The 24511-nt window shown below is 40.1% G+C and overlaps 1 protein-coding gene across 2 annotated transcripts; it reads left to right on the top strand.

Moving 5' to 3' along the window:
• The first annotated feature begins 1447 nt into the window (after positions 1-1447).
• Positions 1448-20700, top strand: LOC101864658 (ras-related protein Rab-7L1). Of its 2 annotated transcripts, none has more exons than XM_035973138.1 (6): positions 1448-1474; positions 10054-10225; positions 11047-11118; positions 12296-12477; positions 15716-15840; positions 18404-20700. In XM_035973138.1, the coding sequence occupies exons 2-6, from the start codon at positions 10108-10110 to the stop codon at positions 18540-18542; spliced, it is 636 nt and encodes a 211-aa protein (XP_035829031.1). In that variant the 5' UTR covers positions 1448-1474; positions 10054-10107; the 3' UTR covers positions 18543-20700. The 2 variants fall into 2 exon arrangements, with proteins under 2 accessions (XP_035829031.1, XP_005111271.1); XM_005111214.3 differs by having other exon boundaries at positions 1468-1507.
• Positions 20701-24511: the final 3811 nt, after the last annotated feature.

Below are 24511 nucleotides of genomic sequence, written 5' to 3'. Positions count from 1 at the left end.
ACTCAACTTATATTGCTGGTGATTTGATTTGATGATTTGACCTACTGATTTGAGGCTTGTGACTTGAACTAGGGGCTTGTGAGCACGAGCGGGTTTGCTACCTGGGTACAGCCCTAACATACAGAGATGCAGTTTCCCTGTTTCCCTTATTGAGACGACTTGATAAACAACCTACGAAGCTCGTCTTTACATTGAAAGCTGAAATAACCGTGGATAGGGATAATTGGGGTGTATGACTAATTTGACAATATTACCAAAGATCGTGTGGAAGAGAATCTTTGATATCACGATCATGATCACGAGTCCCTTAATCCTTCCTGGGGTCGTGGGCCGTGGGGGCGCTGATTGCTGACAACTGCACCCTTTCTCCATCGCTGACGGTCATGTCATGGGCAAGGGCTCGGGTCGTGGCCGAGGATGATTTATTTTTGGATGCCTTGGTCGTTGCAAAGCTGTCCTCTGTCCACTTGGCAATGCTGTCTGTCCATTTCTTTCTCTGCCTGCCTCTTTTTCTTCCACCATGAACTGTCCCTAGGAGGATGGTCTTCAATAGGCCACTGGCTTTTATCATACCCTCGAAGTTTTCTTTTCTTGATGGTGATATAAGCAGCTCTTCACAATGTTTCATGTGCTTGGTTATGGTTGCACACATTGCGTCATTTGTGATGTTTTCCATATGAAATGCCGAGTAGTAGTCTAAAGGTCTAAGATATCTCATTTCCACTGATCGGATTTTCTGTGCTAAAAATATTGACATGACTAATGCATTCGGCAGTTTCAATTTAGTTGACAGACTGATTGATGGTTTTATTTCTCCACATTGCTTTCAACATGATAAGCCACAACAGAAGCCAGAAGTCATCTTAACCTTTAAATCTCCAGATTCTTTTATTTTGCTTGAGAAATAATATTCTCCTCTGTGGATGTATTTGGCCATCGTCAGACATTGACGGACGATGAGCTATTAATTAGCATAATAAAGGCTTCCATAAATACAATATGTTAAGGGTTCTCCTTTAATTAATTTAATTTCTAATATCCGTAATCGTTACTTCTGGTTGTTCTAGTCCTAACTTCTGTAAAATGTATAGAGATTTCGTCGCCCCGCATCTGGATGAGATAGAATAAGATAATATATATATGACCATGACAGTGAAACTTCAAGGGTCCGCTTATTTCAACTCTTGAGTGGGTGTTAAATAGGATAAAGAATGGTCGCAAGTCAAAAGGATACATATAGGCCTACTTAATGTGTAATATCGGTCTGATCTGATCTAATCTTTCATCGCCTGTGCACGCTGAGCATGAACCTGTACACATTATGCATGATAACCGACTTGGAAACGATGCTGTGATTAAAAAAAGAAGTGTCAGAGGATAAAAACTCTTCGATCAAGAAAAAATCCGACGAAACGGAACGTGTCATGTGATTTATCATGTGACCAAAGTTTACTTCCGGCTCTTTCATGTGATGGTAATATTTTCATCTCGAGATGCGATTACAGTGGTAGTTTCTTTTTATGTTTATCTTTATTTAGTGTACATGCTCAGGTTTTGCTTGTAACATCATTGTGATACCCCTTTCACTATAAATGGACTAATAATTTCAACGACATGCTAATCTGACGTTGCCCTTGTTGAACTAGAATCAGAATGTTGAATTACATAAACTTTAAAAAATGCTACTTTCACTTTCCCTTTAAATTCTATCAAGAAAATTGCCTGTTCGTTCTCTCTCGCTACCATAGAAAGGAAGGCTAGAAACAGTAACAACATAGTCAATGAAAAGGATTTTTAGGGTACATATAACCTAGTATGGATGGGCTTTAGTACTGTACACAGATGCAGGGTAAAAGTGCATTTTTTTAGCAAACTTTAGACTTTAGTTTTAGACAAGGCCACCACCTATAGTCTTAACTATAGTCTTTTGGCTATTCTCACCCAGTGCGCGTTCACCGTTATAGCCTAGATCTAGGCCAACAAATTTTGCGTTCACCCTAAACCACAGAATTCTACACTGTGATAACAGAAAAATTGTAGTGTTCTGTGCCGTGAACAAACGTTCCATTACAACTGTAGCCTACTAAAAGCGTACAATTTTGTCTGTGGGCAGTGGAGAGAGAAAGAGAGAGAGAGAGGAGTAGCGCGAGAACTTCCGGTCAAAACAAAATGGCGACCCGCGTAGTTCGGCGCGATTCGAAAAGTTAAATAGCCGTAGCATCTTTGTAGACAACCGAATTAATTTACTTTTATGTTTTAACATCACTTTTTAACTTTGTTTTGGTCAATTTGATTGTCCACACCGATAGGCAGTATTCAGAAAGAGACAGAGAGAGAGAGAGAGGGGGGAGGAGTAGATCTTGCGAGAACTTCCGGGCAAAACAAAATGGCGACCCGCCTAGTTCGGCTCGATTCGAACAGTGAAATAGACATAGCATCTTTGAAGACAATCAAATTAGCTTACTTTTGTGCTATAACGTAATTTTTTCTTGGCTTTTATCAATTTGATCATCCACACCGATAGACAGTATTCCAAAATGAGGAAAAGCAGGTCTTGTTTCGCACCGGGTGAGAATAGCCTATGCTGGCAAGTCTCACCCAGGGTGAGAGGTAGATCGTTTTTCTATTCTCACCCCGGATGAGAATAGCCACTTCCTTTAGACTCGGGTCCGGAAAAAAGGAAGTGTCTTCGTTCTGTAGATCTAACGTTCAGTGCTTCCAATTTTCAGCCATTTTTTAGTGTCACCCACACCTTATCTGCCGATCCAATGCCCGCCGCCTCAATGATACGCCCCCCACCCCCCCTCCATGTTTCCCACTTTCTTTGTTGTAGAAAAAGGTAAAATTGAAGATTAGCAGACCACCTGGCACCTACACATTATGAGCTGTGTAAAAAAAAAAGACCGTTTCGTTCAAATACACAAGCCTGTGTCATCTCGATTGTTTACCAAGAAAAAGTTGTGTTGCTGTGTAGAGCCGAGCATACGGCAACTTTTGATTCCATAGACCAGCGCACAATTCATTACGTAGATCTACGTCAAGACTAGCTTATTGTTGTAATAAGGATCAGGTTGCCGGGGGATAAAAGACAGACGCGTATGCGACGTTCAACGCCCGGACCGATAGTGCCCCCCCCCCCTCCCCGACACGCACACACAGCGACACGTGTGCACGCCGCCCTTCCGACCCCGACACATGCTAACGAGCTATCTTTAATTGCTTCTGCTGACCTCTTGACAAATAAACATTTATTAGAAGCGCTATAACTTTTCAGGCCGGCCTCAAATTCATCGTAAGATAAAACCTCGGCTCCTGCACAAAACGCCATTTTGCCCTAAGTGATCCCGGTCTCTACCCAGCCTGAGGCGAGTCACGAGTGAGGCAGGACAGGAAGCCGGAGTCATGAGTCTCAGGAAGTCGTCGAAAGTGATGTCATGTTGGACAAGAATCAGTGTCCGAATAACATTTTTTCATATTCGGACTCGAGTCCGAATAGTCACTTTGTTTAGACAACTTGAGTTTTAGTTTTCGGAGTGATTATTTTTTCACCCGGGGTGAGGATAAACTGAATATTATTCTCACCCGGGGACACTATTCTCAGAATAGCGACAGCCTACTATTCTCACTTGTTTTTTTCATTTCGGGCATCGTAGAACCCCTGTCACTGAGCGCTCCAGGCGACAAAACTCGCCTCCCTCTCTCACTCCGCTTAGCGCACGAGGCGACTAAAATCGCCAACGGGCGGGCCAGCTCTCGAGCTCGGGAGGCGACTATTGTCGATTTGGGGGAAAACCTTATCTTTTGACCAAGTAGTGTCACCTTTTGTTGCTACAGTATTAATTTAGCCTGCGGCTATGCGTACGGCCCTCCCTCCCGTACGCATAGTCTCGTGGCTATGCGTACGGCCCTCACGCGTATGGTACTCTCTTCGTACAGCCCTTAGATTTAGAGATAGAAGTAGGGTCGGTTGGTCGTGGGGAATACACATTTTCCCCTGAAAATACACATTTTCATATTTCCCAATCGGAGTGCTTATTGGCCCACAGGGCATATAAAATTTGGCCGTCGTTTTTCGGACTCGAGTCCGAATAACATTTTTTCATATTCGGACTCGAGTCCGAATAAAAAAAATTCTTATTCGGACTCGAGTCTGAATATGAAAAAATGTTTTTCGGACTCGGGTCCAGAAAAAAGGAAGTGTCTTCGTTCTATGGATGTAAAGTTCAGTGCTTCCAATTTTCCGCCATTTTTTAGTTTCCCCCACACCTTTTCTGCCGACCCGATGCCCACCGCCTCATTGATATGCCCCCCCCCCCCCACCCCCATGTTTCCCACTTTCTTTGTTGTAGAAAAAGGTAAAATTGAAGATTAGCAGACCACCTGGCACCTGCATATTATGAGTTGTGTAAAAAAAAAAAAGACCAATTCGTTCAAATACTCAAGCCTGTGTCATCTCGATTGTTTACCAAGAAAAAGTTGTGTTGCTGTGTAGAGCTGAGCATACGGCAACTTTTGATTCCATAGACCAGCGCACAATTCATTACGTAGATCAACGTCAAGACTAGCTTATTATTGTAATAATGATCAGTTGCCGATGGGAAAAAGACTGATGCGTATGCGACGTTCAACGCCCGGACCGATAGTGCCCCCCACCCCCCTCCCCGACACGCACATAGCCACACGTGTGCAGGCCGCCCATCCGACCCTGACACACGCTAACGAGCCATCTTAATTGCTTCTAATGACCTCTTGACAAATAAACATTTATTAGAAGCGCTATAACTTTTCAGGCCGGCCTCAAATTCATCATAAGATATAAACTGGGCTCCTGCACAAAACGCCATTTTGCCCGAAGTGATCCCGGTCTCTACCCAGCTTGAGGCGAGTCACGACTCACCGCATTCACTTAACTTTCTGTCCCTATTTCTGTGTTCTCTCTCTCTCTCTCTCTCTCTCTCTCTCTCTCTCTCTCTCTCTCTCTCTCTCTCTCTTTCTCTCTCTCTGTCAATCTCTAAATTTTCTATATAATTTAACTGTGTAAAACGGGCACCTGTCCAATGCGGCCGCCATATTTCAACACACAACCCATATCACACAAAGCAAAAACACCTGTCTTAGACGGCCACCTTAGTGACTCCATTACGCTTTGTCATAAATTGTGCATTGGCCCCTGGCGTTGTGGGCGAGCCGTCATAATCTAAAAACCTGTCGTTGTTAGGTAGTCCCTCCAACTGATCATGTTGCGTAGGCCCCTCCCACTGTTGACCAATAGGTAACAAAATAAATTTTCAACTGCTGGTGAGGTAAGCATGTGATCCCTCATAACCCATAAGCCCCGCCCAGAACCCATACACAAATCGCAAGTGACATGAGTGGTCACTGTTTACCCAGTCTGTAACAAAGTAACAATGGACGTCAACATGAACTTGTGACAGAAGCGTCGCTCGTTCTCCCAGTGGTAGTACGGGTGTTTGTTTTACCATAGCACTCGGTCCTCCTTGTCTCACACATTTTGTTTTATTGTCACCCGTGCACAAAAGCAGCAACAAAAGAAAAGAAAACCCAGCGAAAACAACAACAACAATGCAACTACCTTCGGTTGGGACCTCAGAAAGGAAGGGTTTGTTTTCTCAGAAAGGAATTGTTTGTTTTCTTAATCTCGATCAATCCTGCCTAAGACGGCCACCTGTCTTATACGGCCACTTTTCTCCTTGACAATGGGTGGCCGTCTTACACAGGTTCGACTGTACTTTGAAAAACAACGCATGAAATGGCCCGTGTGGGCCAATAAGCCCCAGCTTATTTGCCCATGTGGGCCAATAAGAGCAGCCTTTCCCAATACTTGTTTCGGTTTTCTGTGGTTGGCATCTCTGAGGTGGCCAAACCATTTTATCCTCTGTCTTTCTATGTAACGCAGGCAGGACTCAGTGACGATAGCTGCTTTACTTTTTCATTTCTCTGCCTGTCTCGTCTTGTGATGTTAAGGCTTTTGTGGAGACATTTCATTTCGCATGCATGCAGTGATTTTGCTTTCATGGGTTTTGCTTAAGATCCAGGTCTGGCACTGATAAAATAATGTTGGTATGAATATTGAGGTGATAAGCTGTCTCTTTGTGTCTATGAAGATGTTTGGATGGGATAGAAGGGATGCGAGCTGGTAGGTGACAGCGTTGGCTTTTTGAGTTCGCATTTCTATTTCTCTGTCTATGGACCTGTTTTCAGAAAAAGTGCTGCCAAGATATTTAAACTCTTTCACCTGTTTCAGTTGTTTACTATTGACGTGGATGTTCAGGGGACTATGGTTTCGGCTCACTTTCATAACTTCTGTTTTTGATGTGCTCTATAACGCCTCTATAATTGAGCCAATTAAAAAAGTGTCCTCAATATTCGGTGGCGCCCTCTTCGAAAAAGTGCGGACTTTGTGATCAGAATTACCCTACTTGTGTGAAAATATATACTGAACACCAAAAGAAACGCAAATGGATTTCTGGTATGGAAAAGATTATTTTTATTGAAATTGTTAACAGTTGTGTGATTTTTTAGATGTTTTACGTTCGAAAATGTGATTTTCATTGAGCATGGACGAACATCTTCGACTGGTATTTTTTAATGACTCATTAATGTCACAGTATCTTAAACACAGGGATGCACAAGTCACATAGTCCATTTGGCACAGTCCAAGCGTTGTCTTGCTGGAACACCAAGTGGTGGTGCTGCTGGACATAAGAGAGGACCGCCGGCCTTAGTACCATGTTGATGTAACGTTGGGCGTTGATCCCATTGCCACGCTTGCGTCCGAGGTTTCGGAAGACGACAGGGTCGACCTGGTGATTTAGTCCAATAGCAGCCCAGATCATGTTACTAGGGCCACCCCAGACGTCGGCTTCCATCATGTTGAGGTCTGCGTTGCGTTCGCCGTTCCTCCTCCAAATTCTAACTCTTCTATCCGCGTTGCTGATGCAGAATCGACTCTCGTCAGAGAAAAAAATGTTTCTCCATTGCCTCCATGTCCAATGAAGCCGATGCTGGGCACAGGCTAACCTCTGTTGTCTGTGGCGGATAGTGAGGACTGGGCCAACCGTCGGACAACGGCACCGGAATCCTCGGGTCTGAAATCGTCGCCGCATGGTCTGGCCGGATATCGATGGTCCGTGGCTTCCAATTGCCCCCCTTACTGTTTCGGCTGTAGGCAGGAAGCTGTCTCGGTGATGACGGGGCGTAATCAGTCCATCTTGGCGTGCAGATGGGACCCGTGGGCTTCCGCTTCTGGCCAAGTCTTTGGTGCTGCCAGTTGTTTGAAAACGTGTCCACAGCCTACAAACTGTTGAAAGGGACACATCAAAATGCGATAGCGACGTCAGTACGGCTGTCCCCAGCTTGTAAACGCCCAATGGCTCCCTCTCGACCTGCAGCACTCAGTCTTGGCATCGTCTTGGCGGTCAACTGCTTCACTGGCCAAAGCGTAGCGGTGTGTCTTTTTATACCCTGATATGCCATGAACACTAATCAAGAAAAAAAAATTCAGCCATCTCTGTTTTCAATCACGCAGGGCTAAAAGCACAAACTTTTCATTGACCGACTTTCATAAGCTTAAGGTGAGTACTTTTTACTCAGCACTCACAGACTACACTCAGGAGACCTAAACACCTCAGGAGCGTGTACTAGTATTTATCTGAAAAATATTTTTCAACACATTTTAAGGTGAAAATGGACCAAACTAATGACTTGCGTTTCTTTTGGCGTCAGTATATAATAAAAATAAAAGTGAAACCAACAACGGAGTGTCTACGTACACGGTAACCGGGCGTGCCACCTACAAAGCCTAGCTTATTATATGAAGTGGAGGGTCGTACACATAGCCTCGATGCTATGCGTACGGGAGGGCTGTACGTATAGCCATGAGGCTATGTGTACGGAAGCCGTACGCGGAGCCACTTCGATTAATTTATTGGTTCTGTAATGAAAAATTTTACTCTTGAATCGTTTAAAACCAATCAAAATTAAGAAAAAAATAAGCCCAGGGTCAAGGCACTGCGTTCCTTAAAAATAATCCTGGGTTCTGCTAGGGATAACAACAATTAAACACGTTTTTTTGTGTCGTAAACAAATGCCAATTCTAACATTACAATGACAAACTATTTTATTAACATTATTTCATTAAATAGCTTTCTTCAGTTAAGGCTATTATTTTTAAAAACATACTACTCTGGCAAGTGAACTCCCTTCTGAATTTAGAATATATTTACACTTGCCTAGGGTTTTGGTGAAGATATGCGTGCATACTCTCCACTCAAGATCAAGATTTTAAAAAATGAAAACAATCCCTGCGGGTGCCTAGAAAAATCGGCCAGCGCTCTGGGGCAGATCACGAACGTTCACTCTCTTACAATTCACAAATTATTTTCTATAGTCCGTTCTCAACACCCAGGTAGACCTAAAACTCCATTGCATTCTCAGACCGGGTGAGAATAATATATTCATTTTATTCTCAGCCGACTGTGCCTGTCCGAGTTTTTGTTCCGTCAATTATTAGCAGAAATTCGGGTTCTTAGCATAAAGCAGTGGGATTTTAGGCAGAGAGTACTGTATTTGAAGTAATAAGATTCCATTTTGAATAACAAAGATGCCCTCAACGGTACATATTCTCATTCATGCAGTGAGTAGGTAAGAGAATGTTATGTTCAAGTTGTCGTTCCCCAATGTATCTCATCTTCCCCAACAGTGTTCCAGCCTGTGCTTGCACTTTATCACTATATGTTCACCCTTTCATTATTTTTCATGGCATCCTAGACCAGGCTTTTGCCCTGCAATCACCTATTTTGTTCTTCTGACCAGTGCGTGCATCAGTCTCACATCATCTTGCTTTTGAAAAAAAAAAATAGTTTATGAGAGGGGGAGGAAAATGAGAGAAGAAAGCATCGCAAGACTTGGATGTGATTTCTTAACATTTTCTTCGCTGTGCTGAGACTTCACTGGGACCATATCTATTCAGACTCAGTTTTGTTTTCTGTCTCCCATAGAATCTGTATCGGAGCAGTGGCAATGGATGGATCAAAGTGGGTGGGGCTCAGAAATGGGGGAAGATTGAGTTCAAAGATAAATATTTCCTGGCTTCAAAGGAAAGCCTAGATATGTTTGAGTGGGTGTATTTGTGTGTGTGTGCATGTAGCTGCAGAAAGCACGACAATCTTAACACGGGCCCAATGATCGTGTTAGTTATTGGATCTGTGGGGAAGTAGTGTGTCGTGAACTTTCACCCCATTGTTTGGGCCTGCAGAGCTTGAGTCCTCCCTCTTCAGGTTGCATAAGTTCTTTTAAAAATCTTTTACCTTTTTACAAGATCAGTTTCATAAAGAAGGGACTGTGAGAACTGGCTCATCCTTTGCTGAACCCTGAAGACATTTTAATGGCAGTTAGGTTACTATTGTTGTAAGCAGTGACAACAGGGATTGGATAAAGAGAAAGTGAACTTTAATGTATTCTCTCTTTTTTGGGTATTTTTTTGTAAGTGTTTTACGGCGCTCGCAATTGCATAAGGTCATATGAGCGCTCGGGACACACCAAACATTTTCAGTTGATAGAAAAATTTTTAATTTTTCCCGGGTGGCGGCTGAAGCCTACTCTTATTGATTTTGGACCACCAAGGGATCTTTAACGTAGGCGACTTGCACACAGAACTTCGAGATTTCTGGCCGTTGTCCAAGCCGAGAAGGCTAGGTGTAGTTCTTTCCTACCATAAGATCTTGGGTGTGGCTGAAAGACAGCAGTAAGAAATAAGAAAGAGTCAAGGAGCAGCAGTAGAAAGGCTGCAGAAAGAGTCAGGAGCCAAGAGGAGGTGGCAAAGGAGCTGAGGGGATGGGGATAGAAAGTGGAGACGAAAGCAGACGACAGAACATTGTTATAGAGCAGAAAAGAATGTGAAAGGAGAAAATTGTGCTTCGCTGTCCGGTTTTGAACGTGCGACCTATTGAATAAGAGGCCTTAACCTCTAGGCCACGAGAGCCCCCATGTATTCTCTGTGAAAGTGAATAATTCTACTTTTTTTTGTTTCAGACAAACAGAATGGGTATTCATTTTTGCTGACATTTTTAGAGGGAAAGGACAAAAATGACTGAAGTCTTGTTCAAAGTCATCATCATTGGTGACCCAACAGTTGGAAAAACTTCATTTGTACAGAAATATGTGAATGATTCATACAGACGGGATTACAAAATGACTATTGGAGGTCAGTATTTTAACATTTTTTTAAACATTTTCTTAAATGTTACAATTTACAAAGTAAAACCATTGAAATGTGAGAAATATTTTAATTTTTTTCTTAAAATTGTTAAAATAGCCACTAAAGTTATTATTGTCAACAACCATTTGAAATGTTTATAATTATATTCTGTCTTTCCACTTTAATAAAAGATAATGGAATGAAGAGTTATTGTACCCCCGGGGCAGTGCCACTGACTGAAGACTGAAGTGTCTTTAGGCCATTCCCAAAGGGGGGGACATTTCTCGTTCATGCACAGTAGATTTGTAAATAGGCTGATTCATCAATGTCACGTTCATAACTGTGCCTGATCTGCAATAGGGAACTGCTGCTTTTTTTTTCCTTCTCCTTACTCTTACTATTCTTGTTTTTCCTCTATTTCTTTTGTATGTTTGTCACACTCTTGTGACCCACTATTTCTGGGGTGCGTTGATAGTCGAAGCAGACTTTGTGCTGTTGAAGCTAGAGAGGTGAGCAGAGTAAGTCTGATTCCTTGTAAGGACTTCTCTGTTGACATCCACCCCTTGGCGCTCACATGACCTTTTGCAGTTGTGAGCGCCGTAAAACCTCAACAACAAAAAAAGAGTTATTGTTTTCTCTTACTTGCTTCTAATCTAAATTGGCTGATAAGTCAAATATGTATCATCATGCGAAATGCCATGCTCATTAATTATCGCAACTTTTTAAAACATGTAATATATCTAAGAAGCCTATAAATACATGTAATATATCTAAGAAGCCTATAAATTTATATGATTCTTTTTTTTCCCCTGTTCTCTCTCCTTCAGTGGACTTCGCCTTGAAAGTTATCAAGTGGTCAGATAAATGTAATATAAAACTTCAGCTGTGGGACATTGCTGGTAAGAATTATTAGTACTGATGGTAAGTTAAATTTGCAAGACAAAATGAGGATATCAGATAAACATATGGTGGGAATGTCAATATGATGTATGGTGTTTAATCACAATCCTTTTGATAAGACTAGCTAAACCCTAGCGGAGTAAAATTTACTGGAGAGGCAAAGAACTCCAGTGGTTTCATCACGCAATAACTTGGCTGCCAGCTTTACATTTTAAGAGCATTTCTAGTCCAAATTCATACCTGCTTTTCAGTGAGCATATGAAGTGGATACTTTACTATAGATTTGTCAAATAATAATTTTTTTTCTGTGGATATTTTGCGGGTTTGGTGGTCTTATCACAAGGGCAATGTTTGCAGTCAAACTTTCCCAAGATAATCACCTGTGCAAATGACCACTCCCTACTTGCCCCCTTGCTTTTTTTTCTTATATTATAATGACTTTGTCCTTGACAATGGGTGGTCATCTTTAAAAGGTTTGGGGGCTCTCGTGCTCAAGAGGTATGGTGTTCGCCTCTCTTACAATTGGTCTCGATCTAGTGCGTAACCTGACAGCGATGGAAAATTTTCTTCTATAAAAAATGTTCTCCTTTCACCGTTACTGCTCTGTAATCTTGTTCTGTTGTCTGCTTTTGTCTCCACTTTCTTCAATTGAAGTTGTTGCCACCTTAAAACCTGGTCACCTTGAGACAAAATGTTAGGTTTTTAGTTGCGTTTTGAAAGAGTGCTGCAAAGGCCATGCCTGGTTTGAGAATGTTTTTGTTGTCTCATCTGTTTAGTTCCTAGCTGACTATGAGTTGTTGGTGATTGTGATGTTTGAATTTTAAAAAACCACGTTACTATTTTGCAGTGTGCTTACCATTTTTGTTCCTTTTTCATTTTGTTGAGAAGGTAATGGGATGGAGGGGTTGGGGGTGTTAGTTGATCACGGGAAAAGATGAGCCATATATATGAATATTGTTGGTCTTAACAGTCAATTGCTAACATTGCTAGCAATTCATCCTGAATGATTTTTTCCCACTTTTGTTTTAGTTTTACGACCTCTAATTTAAGTTTATTGTGTTGGTCATGATGGGCTACTTTGTAACATTAGTGAAACTGCGGCCAAAGTGCTGTGAAGCAGCTATGATTTCTGGTTTTTGCAATTGGAATCGCAGAGGTCCCGTTATGTCTCCTCAGGTCAAGAAAGATTCACCTCAATGACCCGCGTCTATTACAAGGATGCTCATGCTTGCCTTGTTATGTTTGACTTGACACAGAAGAACACTTTCCAGAACTCTGTCAAGTGGAAGAAAGATCTAGACCAAAAGTGCACATTAGTGGATGGTTCTCCTGTACCTTGCTTATTGTTAGCAAACAAGGTGCGGTACTGTGTACTTTAACTTTAAGTGTTTTAAATCTTGCATTATTCTCGAATGTCCTGTCTTCATTTATTTTCCAGTGCAATTAAAAGTAGGTACCGCAAACTGGCCACGGAGACCAAAACCCATGATTTTACCTCCTAAAACACCTTGTGATCATGCATACACACAGACACTTGATATATCAGAAGAAAGAGGAGCTTTTCCTCTTTTTAGTGGTATTATTCATATATGAATCAACTATTCTTTTGAAAGCAAAATCTTGTTGGATATAAGACAACCCTATCAAGGTTTTCACTGTAGCGGCCGCGCATTTCATGTATTGATTTTTAGAGTGACCTCGGTTGAACAGGAATGGGGAGCGTATGATATTAAATACTGCAATCTGATTTGTCGATATTTCAAGATGAGAATACACTCTTTCCGGTGATATATTTATAAAGACTGTCATTAAAGAATTAGTAGAAAAGATTTGCATGTGAAAACTTTCGATTCTGTTTTTCTTTTTATGGAACCAGTGATCAGACTGAGTACGGAAATATATAGGCAGAAAGCCCATTCATTCGTCTTCAAGAATAACACAACCATTATACGCAAATAAGTACCGGACGCTCCCCATTGGCTCGCAAGCAGGGCGCCATTCCCCCGTATTGTATTAAATTCTTTCTCCTTCCCGTCAGCGGGGCCCGGTGTGCAGCCGATAAGCCGGTGGTCGCGAGTGGTGATTTTAAGTTCCCCTTGTATTTCTTGATATTTTGGTCAAAAAGCCATGTCAATAAATTTCCATCTTCTGGTTATTTGATGTTCATGACTTTGTTAAAAATAAAGCTATATGTATAAATTTGGTATCAAAATGCTCAGAATAATAAATTCTATATGGTGGTGCAGTTAACTATGAAATCAGAGGACTTTGAAATTTCAGTTTGTGGTACCTATTAAAAGGGAGGGGGGGGGTTGTTTTTTTCCTTCCGACATTCTCATTGTTGGACTAACTATACCGAGATGCAAAAGTTCTGTCACACCCACCTTAAAAGTACAATAATTAATTTACTACTCAACATATCCAAGAGAAATTTGGTACACTCGATCTTTATTCATTTCCTGCCAACATGACATAAAAGAATGGACAAATGTCTTTTCTTATTCAAGGGAGATAATTTTATTCACCCTGACTCTTGCAAAATTGAAATCAAAGTTTGCTCAGTATGGCGTGTGGCCTCTTCCAGCTTGAATTACTGATACAAAGCATCTGTTCATTGACTGAATTGAAGTCCTTATGGTTGTCTGAAGAATCTCCTGCCATTCCTTGTGTAGTGCAGCCTTCAGTTCCTGACCAGTTTGTACGGAATGCGGCCTGTTTCTAATCCTCCAGTCAAGGTCATCTTACAGATGTTCTTTTGGGTTAACACTTGTGGATCTTGCAGGCCAGTCCAGAACAACGATTTGATGTGTTTGGAAGAAGTTTTCATTGATCGTAGCCATTTGTGGTCGGGTGTTGTCTTGTTAGCAGATTCCATCATCCGTGCCATGTAGCGTACTCACCGTGGCGAAGAATATCGTCACAGTAATGTCGTTATTTGAGGTTGCTTTGAAAAGTAACTAAATGTATACGATAAAAAGCAGAGATTCCACCCCCTACTATCACATTTCAGCCACCTTCGGGCCTCTTGGTGGATGTTGGATTTGTGAAATTCCTATTCCTTTCTTTCTTAAAACACTTTTTTTCTTCCATCAATGCGACGAATTAAAAACCTTAACCATTGCTGAAAAGAACATTTTACCAACGTCTTTAATTTCATCGACAATGTTGTTGTGCCAAAATTTTGTGATTCCTTCCATGAAACAGTGTTAGAATGGCTCCATATAAAGGGCGATAATCATGTGATCCACGATCTTATAAATGTCTAATAATAATGTTTCAAGACAGTCCGAAGTGACTGGCAGTCTCTGCACCAAGTTGGAATGGGTTTTGAACATGGGTATTGACAATAACCCAATTCTGATGTCCAGTTGTCGGCCTTGGTTGGCTACGTCTCGGCTTGTCGTGGCCAGTTCTAGTGGTGTTAAAACGTTTGTTCAAGCGATAGATGGCACTTCTGCAAACATTTACCTGTCTTGCCACAGCAGAAAACGCAATTAAAGAATTTATCATACATACAGCCCCTTTATTATCTGAATTTATCATTTTCAAAATTTTGAAAACAGGAGAAAAAGGTACCCAACGGTTAAAAAGTACGGAATTTTATAGTGTGTAAGGTGTGTTTACACATCGTCTACGTGATTCAAAGCAAATTTTGTGTGCAGGAAACGATTTCAACACAGACCGAGAGAAATCAATACCAACACTTTGTCCACGTACTACTTCCGGTTTATGATTTCTTTGGTCTGCTCTAGCACAAGAAGTGTCATAAGTCCCATAAGTCATACTTTTAACTTTTATTGCAATTCTTATGTTACACCGAAAATTATCGTAATATAATGGGTGTGACAGAACTTTTGCAACTCAGTATATTTATATTTTAGTGCAGTGCCGAAAGGAAAGATAAAAGTACTACTTACATTTGAAAAAAGTTTGCTTATTCTGAATTAAAATAGATGAATATGTTTAAGTTATCATCATCTGGTTTATGTGTAGGTTGTACAAAAACTTGAGACCAGCGCCAGTGGTGTTACGGTTGGTCGCTTCGCTGTCGCATGTAGTAGACCTGAGTTCGATTTCCAAGTGGGGAGAAACTTTCATCGAGTATCTCGGTCTTTGTCCTGGGATTTTGTATCCATCTCTGCCCAGGTTGGCTCTGACAGGCAGGGTCGGAAGTCTGCCTCCTGGATGATCTAAAATGTATGGGTGGGGGTGTAAAAACATCGACATTGAAAAAAATAGAGACATGAGACTTGAAGATGGAACAATGCAAGCCATATTGAAGTTGTCTCTGTATTTTAACTGTCCCTGAAAAGTTGGAAAGGGTTCGTATATTTATAGTAATTACCTTAAGTATTATTATATGCATGCACTCTGAATACTTCAGCTTGCATATCCATATTGGGGAAATTGTGTTTAGATCTGGAGTAAAATTTCTATAATCAGACTAGAACGAGTAGTACCAGTTTGAAAATGTATTTTTAAAAATAACAAATAGCTCTTATGCTTTTGTGAGTCATTTTGTAGATAGATAGAATGGTATACTTTGACTATCAAAGCCTCCTGCTGACATTTTTGGTGCATTATTCTTCTCTACAGTGTGATGACATGGAGCATCGGGAAGTTTCTCAAGACGAAATAGAAGAATTATGCCGAGAGCACGACTTTTTAGGATGGAGTGAGACTAGTGTGAAAGATGGGATTATGATTGAAGAATCTATGGGGTGAGTTACTTTATTTTAGCGGGAGAAGGAAACAATGCAATGTTCCTTCTTTTGGGCTGAAGAAAGAAGACTCTTGGAAAATGATAATGAGACCAGACAAAAGTAGGACAAATGTTGTTTAGTCTAACCAACCACTGTGAGGGGATAGCCTACCTGGATCTAAGTAAATGAAAAATGTCGATTGTTTAAACCATTAGGTTGAATCTTTGTCTCCAGTGCTTTATCTGTTGGCTCTCCTACTGTTTTCATCACAGTGAACATAGATACACTACTGATATAGAAGTAAATTGTAAAATGTATCTGTCTGTCTGTCTGTCTGTCTGTCTGTCTGTCTGTCTGTCCGTCCGTCCGTCCGTCCGTCCGTCCGTCCGTCCGTCTGTCTGTCTGTCTGTTTGTCTCTCTTCTTCCCTCCCTCCCTCCCCCCTCCCCAGTCTCTCTCTCTCTCTCTCTCTCTCTCTCTCTCTCTCTCTCTCTCTCTCTCTCTCTCTCTCTCTCTCTCTCTCTCTTTCTCTTTCTCTGTCTCTGTGTCTCTCTCTCTCTCTCTCTCTCTCTCTCTTTCTCTCTCTCTTTCAGTGTAGATGGTTGGTGAGCGATCTTGTGTGATTAGCCTTTTCTGTTCTATCAAAATATCTTCCTTATCTCTCCGCCTTCTTTTCATTGTATGTAACTCCTTTAGTAACACCTTTTATTCTAATCTGTGGCACTTATATAACCTATTGGTGTTGCGAAAGCTGTAATACTCTAAGAGAAGTCAAAACTAAAAATCACGTTTTCTGGCTCTCTCTCTTCCTCTCTCTTTCACTTTTCTTCCTCCTCCTCCTCCTCTTTCTTCTTTTTAGTTCTATTATCATTATATATTTTACTTGAGAATGAAATACTTAGGTATAGGTCTGCCCACTACTATTAGTAACTTTTTAAACTAATATTTTATCTGTAATCTGCTTGCCAAGGTATACAGTAGTCTCCGCGTAAACGCACACCTCACAAAAGCACGCTCCGCTCAAACGCACGCTTTCGTCATCTGACGGGTTTTTTTACTACATAATTTAGACGTACAAACGCACGGTCACTCCCTCTAAGCGCACACTCCGATCCGCGAAACACGTCGACAAGTTAAGCTTGGCAAGGGGAAATTTTCACGACAATCAACACAGCCTGCATAAGACAAGCCTAGAATTTACTAGAAAACCGGATATTTAGTGAGAGTGCCCCTCACGCCGTACAAAGAGAGTGATGGACAGCGTTTACATACCCTACTTTCCTCTGACGCATAGGTCTCGGTCTATGGCTGGTCGGTTAAATGTTTGGGGGGGGGGGGGGGGGGGGGGAGACTGAAATGTTTTTTGATTGGTCACTGGATGTATCTTTGAGAGAAGGTTTCTGACTGGCGTTTGAGTTGGAGAGACTGCGTGTAATGTTTTGTTAGATCTAGGCCTGATGCGCGATATGCCTAAATGCCGTAAAACACTAGGCAGGCCTCTATATAGGATTAAAGATTAGCCAAGTAAGCCTGATAAGCAGCGCTCGAAGAACTTAACATACTAATACTTGTTCAATGAATCACAAGGGAAAAATGTTTCTCGAGGATGATTCTGCATGAAATTTACGGTCAGGGCTGGTCGCATGGAAAGCCACGTGGCTGGTCCGAGTTGTCTGTCGTCTCAATGACTATGACCAAAAGTTTCCTCTTATGCAACCTGTTCCCGATCTTTATAGTGCATATTCATTATTTTGAGTCTGCGCCCCCCCCCCCTCCACTCATTCAACGCCTTTGTCTTCTTAACCCCTGTTGGGGAATCCTTCACAAAACAGTCATGTGTCGTCACATTATCTGCCAAAATGACCCCCTCCTCCAAGGGAGGTCACTAGAATATCAAGGCAATGAGATGACTGTCCCTTCCTCCCCTTGCAAAGGTTCATGTAAACGCACGCTCCGTATAAACACACGCAAAGGAGCCCTCCCGAGCACCGTGCGTTTAGGCGGAGACTACTGTATGTCTAAAAATAAAGATTTTAAAAGATCCACCCAAGCACGGTTTGTGCTCAGGGCAATAAACTTCTCTAAGCTGCTTTACCATACCTTGCACATGATGCAGAATGGCCCTTTTCAAGACCAGAACAATACATGACAGAGCAATGGATGGGAAGAGAGGTTGACTACCAGACTACAACAAAATCTAAATTCACACTACTTGCACAAAATTTTTTTTGAGACATGCACTAGAGGTCTGCTGGGACCATTTGTTCTGTGGTTTTTTTATTAATACAATCATTTGCTCCTCTCATGTGATCAAAGCATCTAATTTTCTTATAATAAGCTGGCCCAGTGACGGGTCACCCTTTCCTTTCACTACTGCAGCATTGCGATTGATGCAGTTGTTTCATAGGTACATTACACTATCATATCATTGTGACACTGTTGCGTCATAAAATCAAAATTTACTTTGGAGCCGTGGTTTTCTCTAACGTCCCAAACAATGCACACACCTCAGATATGGGCACACACACACACTTTTGATTTTTTTGTTTTTAAAAAGGCCAACTTCTCTGCTCTATATTTTAGCTTTCTCATCGAAGAGATGATGGCCAAACATGCGGAGTTGGAAGGGTTCTCTGAATCCTTTCAAGCGAACGCCGCTAACCACGTGAAGCTGGGGAGAGACGATGCTGTGGCCCATAGCGGTTCTAAGTGTTCATGCTGACGTTAATTTGTCTTTAAACGTATATTTGTATGAATGAGACCTGGAAAGAAAGGGTTACACATGTTGCTTTATTTTATGTTCTGGTGTAGTATAGCCTACATACTCTGGATGTAAAGTGTTTGGGTGATTGAGAGAGACATAATCTGTTCTTTGTCCAAAGTGCCTGAAAAGCTTTCCTTAAATACTACGGTATTCTTTTTGTGTGAAGAGGGTATGTCATAATAAGATTTTAATGTATTTCTTACTTCTGGTCATAATTTTGTCCTTGGAATCCCCACAAAGCTTTATCTCATGTATGTGGTAGACAACATTACGCTTTACTGCTCATGTGCTAAGGGGAAGGAGAGGGACATGCCTATATGTAATATATAGACTTTGGTGCCGAAATGTAGAGCTTACTTTGTTATAACCTTATTCACGTTGTAAGTCAATTGGTATATCACCTGCTAACTTTTAAATGTTTCCAGATAATGTGCCAAACACTAAAATTTAGCAACGCCAAACATCATTTCTCCTATATCTTTAAAATCACTCCCTTTGTGCTCAAATCAAGGATTTGTTTTTTTTTGGATTTGAAAGTTTCCCACTAAATAATTTGGCTTTCTATAAGTAGATGATGAAATCTTTTCCTTGCTTAAGTCTGCTAGAGGGGCTCATGACGTAGATATAATTGGCTGGCTGGAAGGAAATCAGTTCAGCGTTTGTTTTCTAAAATTTCTTTGCAAATAAGATACAAGACCTTCCGTCTTTTCACATTTGGACTAAATAACATCGGGCTGTTTCTCTGTAGATGAGCGTTGTTATCGGTATGGTAAAGTTCTGCTTAAAGTTGTACAGGTATCTTCTTTGATAGAAGGGTGTTGCCAACTGTATATATTTTCAACAGAGTAAGGAACTGTGAGAATTCTGTCTCTTAAATGTCCATTTGATTCTTTAACTTTGGAACATAGCTCATGTTATTAGTTTCATCTCTTGAGGAATCTCCCACCAGCTTCTGTCTCTTCATCTTGGTATGTGTTGCATACATATTTTCATTTATGTAGGGGAAACTACAGGATAGAATTCCTAATTTGATCTACTCCAGCTGATATACATATTTGATGTCATTGTTCAAATTCCACTAGAAATGAAAACCCAGTTTTGGCAAGTCTTTTTTTATCTGGTCTTTTAGCACCTCCTTTCTACTTCTATTTCGGGTGACTGGAGGTGTTGAATAGAGTAAATGTACCGTATTGTTTCTACTATTAATTGTATCTGTGAAAATAAATTCTTTCGATCACTAAAAAGAGTGTGTGCCATGTGCCATGAACAACACAAAAATTTTAATTATTAATGTTAGATTTTGGAGACTGGAGATGAGAGTCTATCGGTTGGGCATTTTTTTGTCTGTGCTGATCCAGTGGTTGAAGTGAAAGCGTTGAAAACTTTTGAGTTGCATAGTTGACTTGAATTTTTGGGTAGTGGACATGAATGATATTGCAGAAATAGTTTCTTGCAAACAACACGTCAAGTTGATGAAAGGGGTTTTTTTTTGTTCTACTGGTTTCTTCATACACCGTACATTACTTAATTTATGTGAAGATGTAGTCATCCTCATTCCTGTGAAGAAACATGTTGCAATTTTTTTCTTTCTCTAAATTATTCTATGCCACAATGCTTTTTGTTTTCTGATTTCGTTTTGCTTTTTTACTGCTGCATAAGTGATATCTGACTTCTAAACATTGTGATAGATTGAAGGCTGTAGTCTGTTGTTAGACTGGATTTGTTTGTGTACACGTGTTGCCTGTTTGCATGGTTTTTGTTATTGCTCTGCTATATAATGAAATGCAGTTTGTGAAGAATTGCAAACTGAAGTACTAGAAATTGAATATGAAAAAATGATAAGATGTTCAGTGTATGGCGCCTTTTGCGTAAAGAAAATTCAGTGTGATAACTTTGTATTTCTGTTAAATGGGATTAGGAATGAGTTTTAAAGTACATGTGCAATCTGTAAATGTGTGAAACCATTGTAATTGCAGTGATATATGAGAACAATTGATAAAAGGTGAAATATTAGTCTGTCCCCATCGTTTTATGCAAGAAAATTCTGAAATTATGCAAACTGAGCCCAAAAATGTGAAAGTATACGATTCTGTTAAATTTAACAAAGAATGATAAAGGAAAATAATCAGAAATTATGTAAAAAATGATGAAATTTTGCTAAATTATGCGGGGTGCATAAAACCATGGGGACAGATTAGTATACATAGCTGGCACTGGTCAGTATGTGTCTTAGAAGCAACTGTAAAAATTTCCGAAGTCATGTTTTCACCCAACTGGCGTCTGTGGTGTAGTGGCTAGACACTTTGCAATCGTACGCAGAAGACATGAGTGGCCGTTAAAAAAAAATAGGTCCCGTCCACAACTGAAAAGTATATTATGTTTTTTTTTTTTTTACAGCGTACTGTACACGTTACTCTGAACTGTGCCAGCCATTTATTGCCAAAATAGAGAGTGAGAGAAAGAATTCAGAACAACACTATGGGTACTTCTAGCTAATTATAAGGTCATGCTGAGTTTGTAAGTGTCAGAAATAGATAAGATTAAGAAGAGATAGAAAAACTCAAGGAAATACCTAGCATCTGCGTTTGTTGCCATTTTTTTGTCCAAAAGTTGGCACAAAAAACGGCAAAAGCTTTCAACTCTCTGTGATGATGTATATAGCAATTTGATAGAGGTAATAATTAAAACACCAAAATTTCTTGTGCTCTGTTTTAAGCATCCAGAATATCATTTGTAGTCACCCAGTGTGTAAAATCGTGAAAAATAAAGGTTTCACAATAGAATGAAACCAAAATTTGAACAGCACGGATAAATTAACAAATTGGGGTGCGTCCACCTATCGGAAGATTGGCTGTTTTAACCCTAAACGTGTGTAATTCAAGAAAAAGTAGGTCTACAGGATATTACATGTAAATTATGGAATCACACACAATTGGGGCGTGCCAATGTCAGTATTCGGTTTTGGTGGAGACATGCTCTAACCTAACACATTTTATATTTTTAAAAGGGTAGGAACATGACATTACGCTGTATAAACACACACAAAAAAAAGAAAAACAAATCGTCAGAACAATTTTTAGAAAAATTAACACATCAATAAATGAAAACACAACAAAGAGGGAAAAATAAAAGACAAACAGCAAAATAAATAGTTTGTAGTGTAATGTACATGATGTAGGCTACTTATATTCTTTCCATGAAAATAGATCTAGATGCACACATGGACATCTTAAAACTTATCAAAACATGTGTCTGATATGTTATGAAGTAGCTTTGTTGCCAAAAATCGTGGCCGCAGATGCTAGAAATACAGTCTTTTTGTTTAGTTTTTGTATTTAAGAGACTATATGGAAAACTAAGCATATGTAAAATAGTTGTAGCTTTAGCTCTCTATTTCATGTCATTGACATTCTGTGCATAGGAAATATCTTTGGCTTTTTACTGAATTACATTTCTTTATCATTTGCTCGTACCTCAAGACCGAAAATGAAGCAGTATTTCTAGCTAAGTCAGTTACTTGCTCTATTTTTTAAAATATTGTTTATATTAGCATGTTGCATATCTTTGATGTTACCATTCAAATACTTTTCTCCCAACACTGTTACTTGTTAAATGTGGTTGACTATGTGCGCCTGTATGTTATCTTTTTATTTTGTTTTGTTCCTTGTGATCATATAAAATATCCCTTTTAAATGTTTTTGCTTGCATTGTTGCACTTTCAACATTTTAAAAAATTATATTGTAGATGGTTGTGAAAAAGAGGGTTCTTGTGGTCTAGAGTTACGGCGTTTGCCTCTCATTCAATAAGTTCCAGGTTCGAAACCTGACTGTGGCGGAAAATTTTCGTCTTTAAGAAAAATTTATCCTTGCCTATTCTTTAATCATTTTCTGTCATGTGCTTTCGTCTCCACTTTCTGCCCCCTTCCCCTCCCTTTTGCCCCCTCCTCTGAACTGCTGACTCTTTCTACTGTTTTTCTATTACTACTCCTTGGCTCCTTCTTACAGCTATTTTTCAACCACACCTCTGATCTTAGGGTAGGTAAGATCACCTAGCCTTCTCGGTTAATGGCGAAAAAGTCTCGGTGTAAGTGTGCATATTAAAGATCCCTTGGTGCTAAAATCGCCAAGAGTGGGCTCTGGCCGCCATCAAAGTAGAATTCAAAATTAATTCCTACCTAACTAAAAATGCTTAACAATAACATGTCCATGGGCTTTCAACTCACTGGGCAGTGATCATAAACTTTGTTTTGCTGGTTTACAGTCCTAGGGAATAAATCTTCTTTTAGGAGGTGTTTGTACTTGGAAGCCTGTACATTTTCAGTTGTTCTGAATAAATATATGATTATACACATGATACAAACATATGAGCTATACAATACTTTTGCTTACTACATCATTATCATAAAGATAGTGGAAACAGAAGTGCTCTTTTTAGGTTGTGCTCTTGATACCTGTGTGTAAGTGTAAGTGATAAGCTATCCCGATATATGGGACACTCTTTCTTCATTGTGTTATTATTAGGACTGTAAAAGTGGATGGTTGGTATTACTTAAGTATTGTTTGCTTATTTTGCTTTTTCTCGATTTAGTTACAAGTACATTTGTATTGTGTACCTTGACTTTCCTATTGTTAGAGCTATGTTTATAAAGATAATTTGACCACTATACATGTTCATTGTGTTGTGGTTCAGCTTGAAAGAAGTGTTTGTTGTCTACAAATGCACATTTTCAGTTTTTTGTTTTTGTTTTTTTCTGAGCTATTCTACCTCCCCGGGGCGGTGCCACTGACTGAAGTGTCTTTAGGCCATTCCCAGAGGGAGGGCATTTCTCGTTCATGCACAGTAGACCTGTAAATGGGCTGATTCATCAATGTCATGCTCATAACTCTGTTGACATCCACCCCTTGGCGCTCATATGACCTTATGCAGTTGCGAACGCCACAAGACCTCTACTAAAACTAAAACTAAACTGAGCTATTCAAATAGTTTTTCCACAATGCTAGTTATAAATGCTTGCCACCCAAAGTTCAATCTTGTTTAGATTTTTAAATGCACTGCTCTACATCGTATTCATCTATTCTATGGTCTCTTAGTCTTACACTACTTTCCAATATGACTTTTCTATCCTTTTGCAAGTCCTTAATATTGGAAATTTGCATCTTTCTTCATCACTTGTGAGAGTATCTTAACTTTTGTAATATGATGAGTACATATATTTGAAATATGAATTTCTTAAACGCTTGCAGGGTTCTGTTACTTGCTGATGCATAAGCCTAAGAAAGAACTCTCCAGTTAAATTTACAGTTTCAGAGTACATATGTAGTCTTGTTTGTGCTAGAGCTAGCTGTCCTCAGAGAAAGTTGCATTTGAAAATAGCAAAAGTTGCAAAAAGTTGCGACAAAAATTAGCAAAAGTTGCAAGAAAAGTTGCAAGACGCGTATAGCTAAAACAATGCCACAGAACTATTGGAATACATTGTTGCTGTGCTCATTGCTATCAAAAGTAACCAATATGAGTATGAGTTTTGTTAGATCAAGATCAGAAGTTAAATTTGAATGTCTACAAAAAAAGCATCTGCATGGAGGTTGCATGGTGTACAAAAACAGTGTCCCCTGACACATGCGTCAGGTCCTGGCACTCTCGCTGACGTTGGGCAGGTGTGACCAGCGTGGTTTTGGGGCTGTTCAAATACTTGTATAATCTTTCACTTTTTTACGCCCCAATCCCGTAATATTACATTATTCGCTTATAATAATAATATGACATTTATATTGCGCAAATCCGTGTTACAATCACTCTTCTATGCGCTTTACTTTTAAATTATTAATATAGTATTCATGAAAAACATGCATACACACATGTGACATAATTCAATACGGTACAAGCGGAACTTTTCCAGAAAAACTTAAGGTGCCATTTTACCACTTTT

The sequence above is a fragment of the Aplysia californica genome, unplaced genomic scaffold (assembly GCF_000002075.1).
Source record: "Aplysia californica isolate F4 #8 unplaced genomic scaffold, AplCal3.0 scaffold01026, whole genome shotgun sequence".
NCBI lineage: Eukaryota > Metazoa > Mollusca > Gastropoda > Aplysiida > Aplysiidae > Aplysia > Aplysia californica.
This window is presented reverse-complemented; position numbering and strand designations above follow the sequence as displayed.

Coding starts and splice junctions, on each gene's coding strand:
- LOC101864658 (XM_035973138.1), top strand. CDS start 10,108: ATGACTGAAGTCTTGTTCAAAGTCATCATCATTGGTGACCCAACAGTT. Junction 11,119..12,295: donor TCAGCTGTGGGACATTGCTG/GTAAGAATTATT, acceptor ATGTCTCCTCAG/GTCAAGAAAGATTCACCTCA. Junction 15,841..18,403: donor ATGATTGAAGAATCTATGGG/GTGAGTTACTTT, acceptor TCTATATTTTAG/CTTTCTCATCGAAGAGATGA.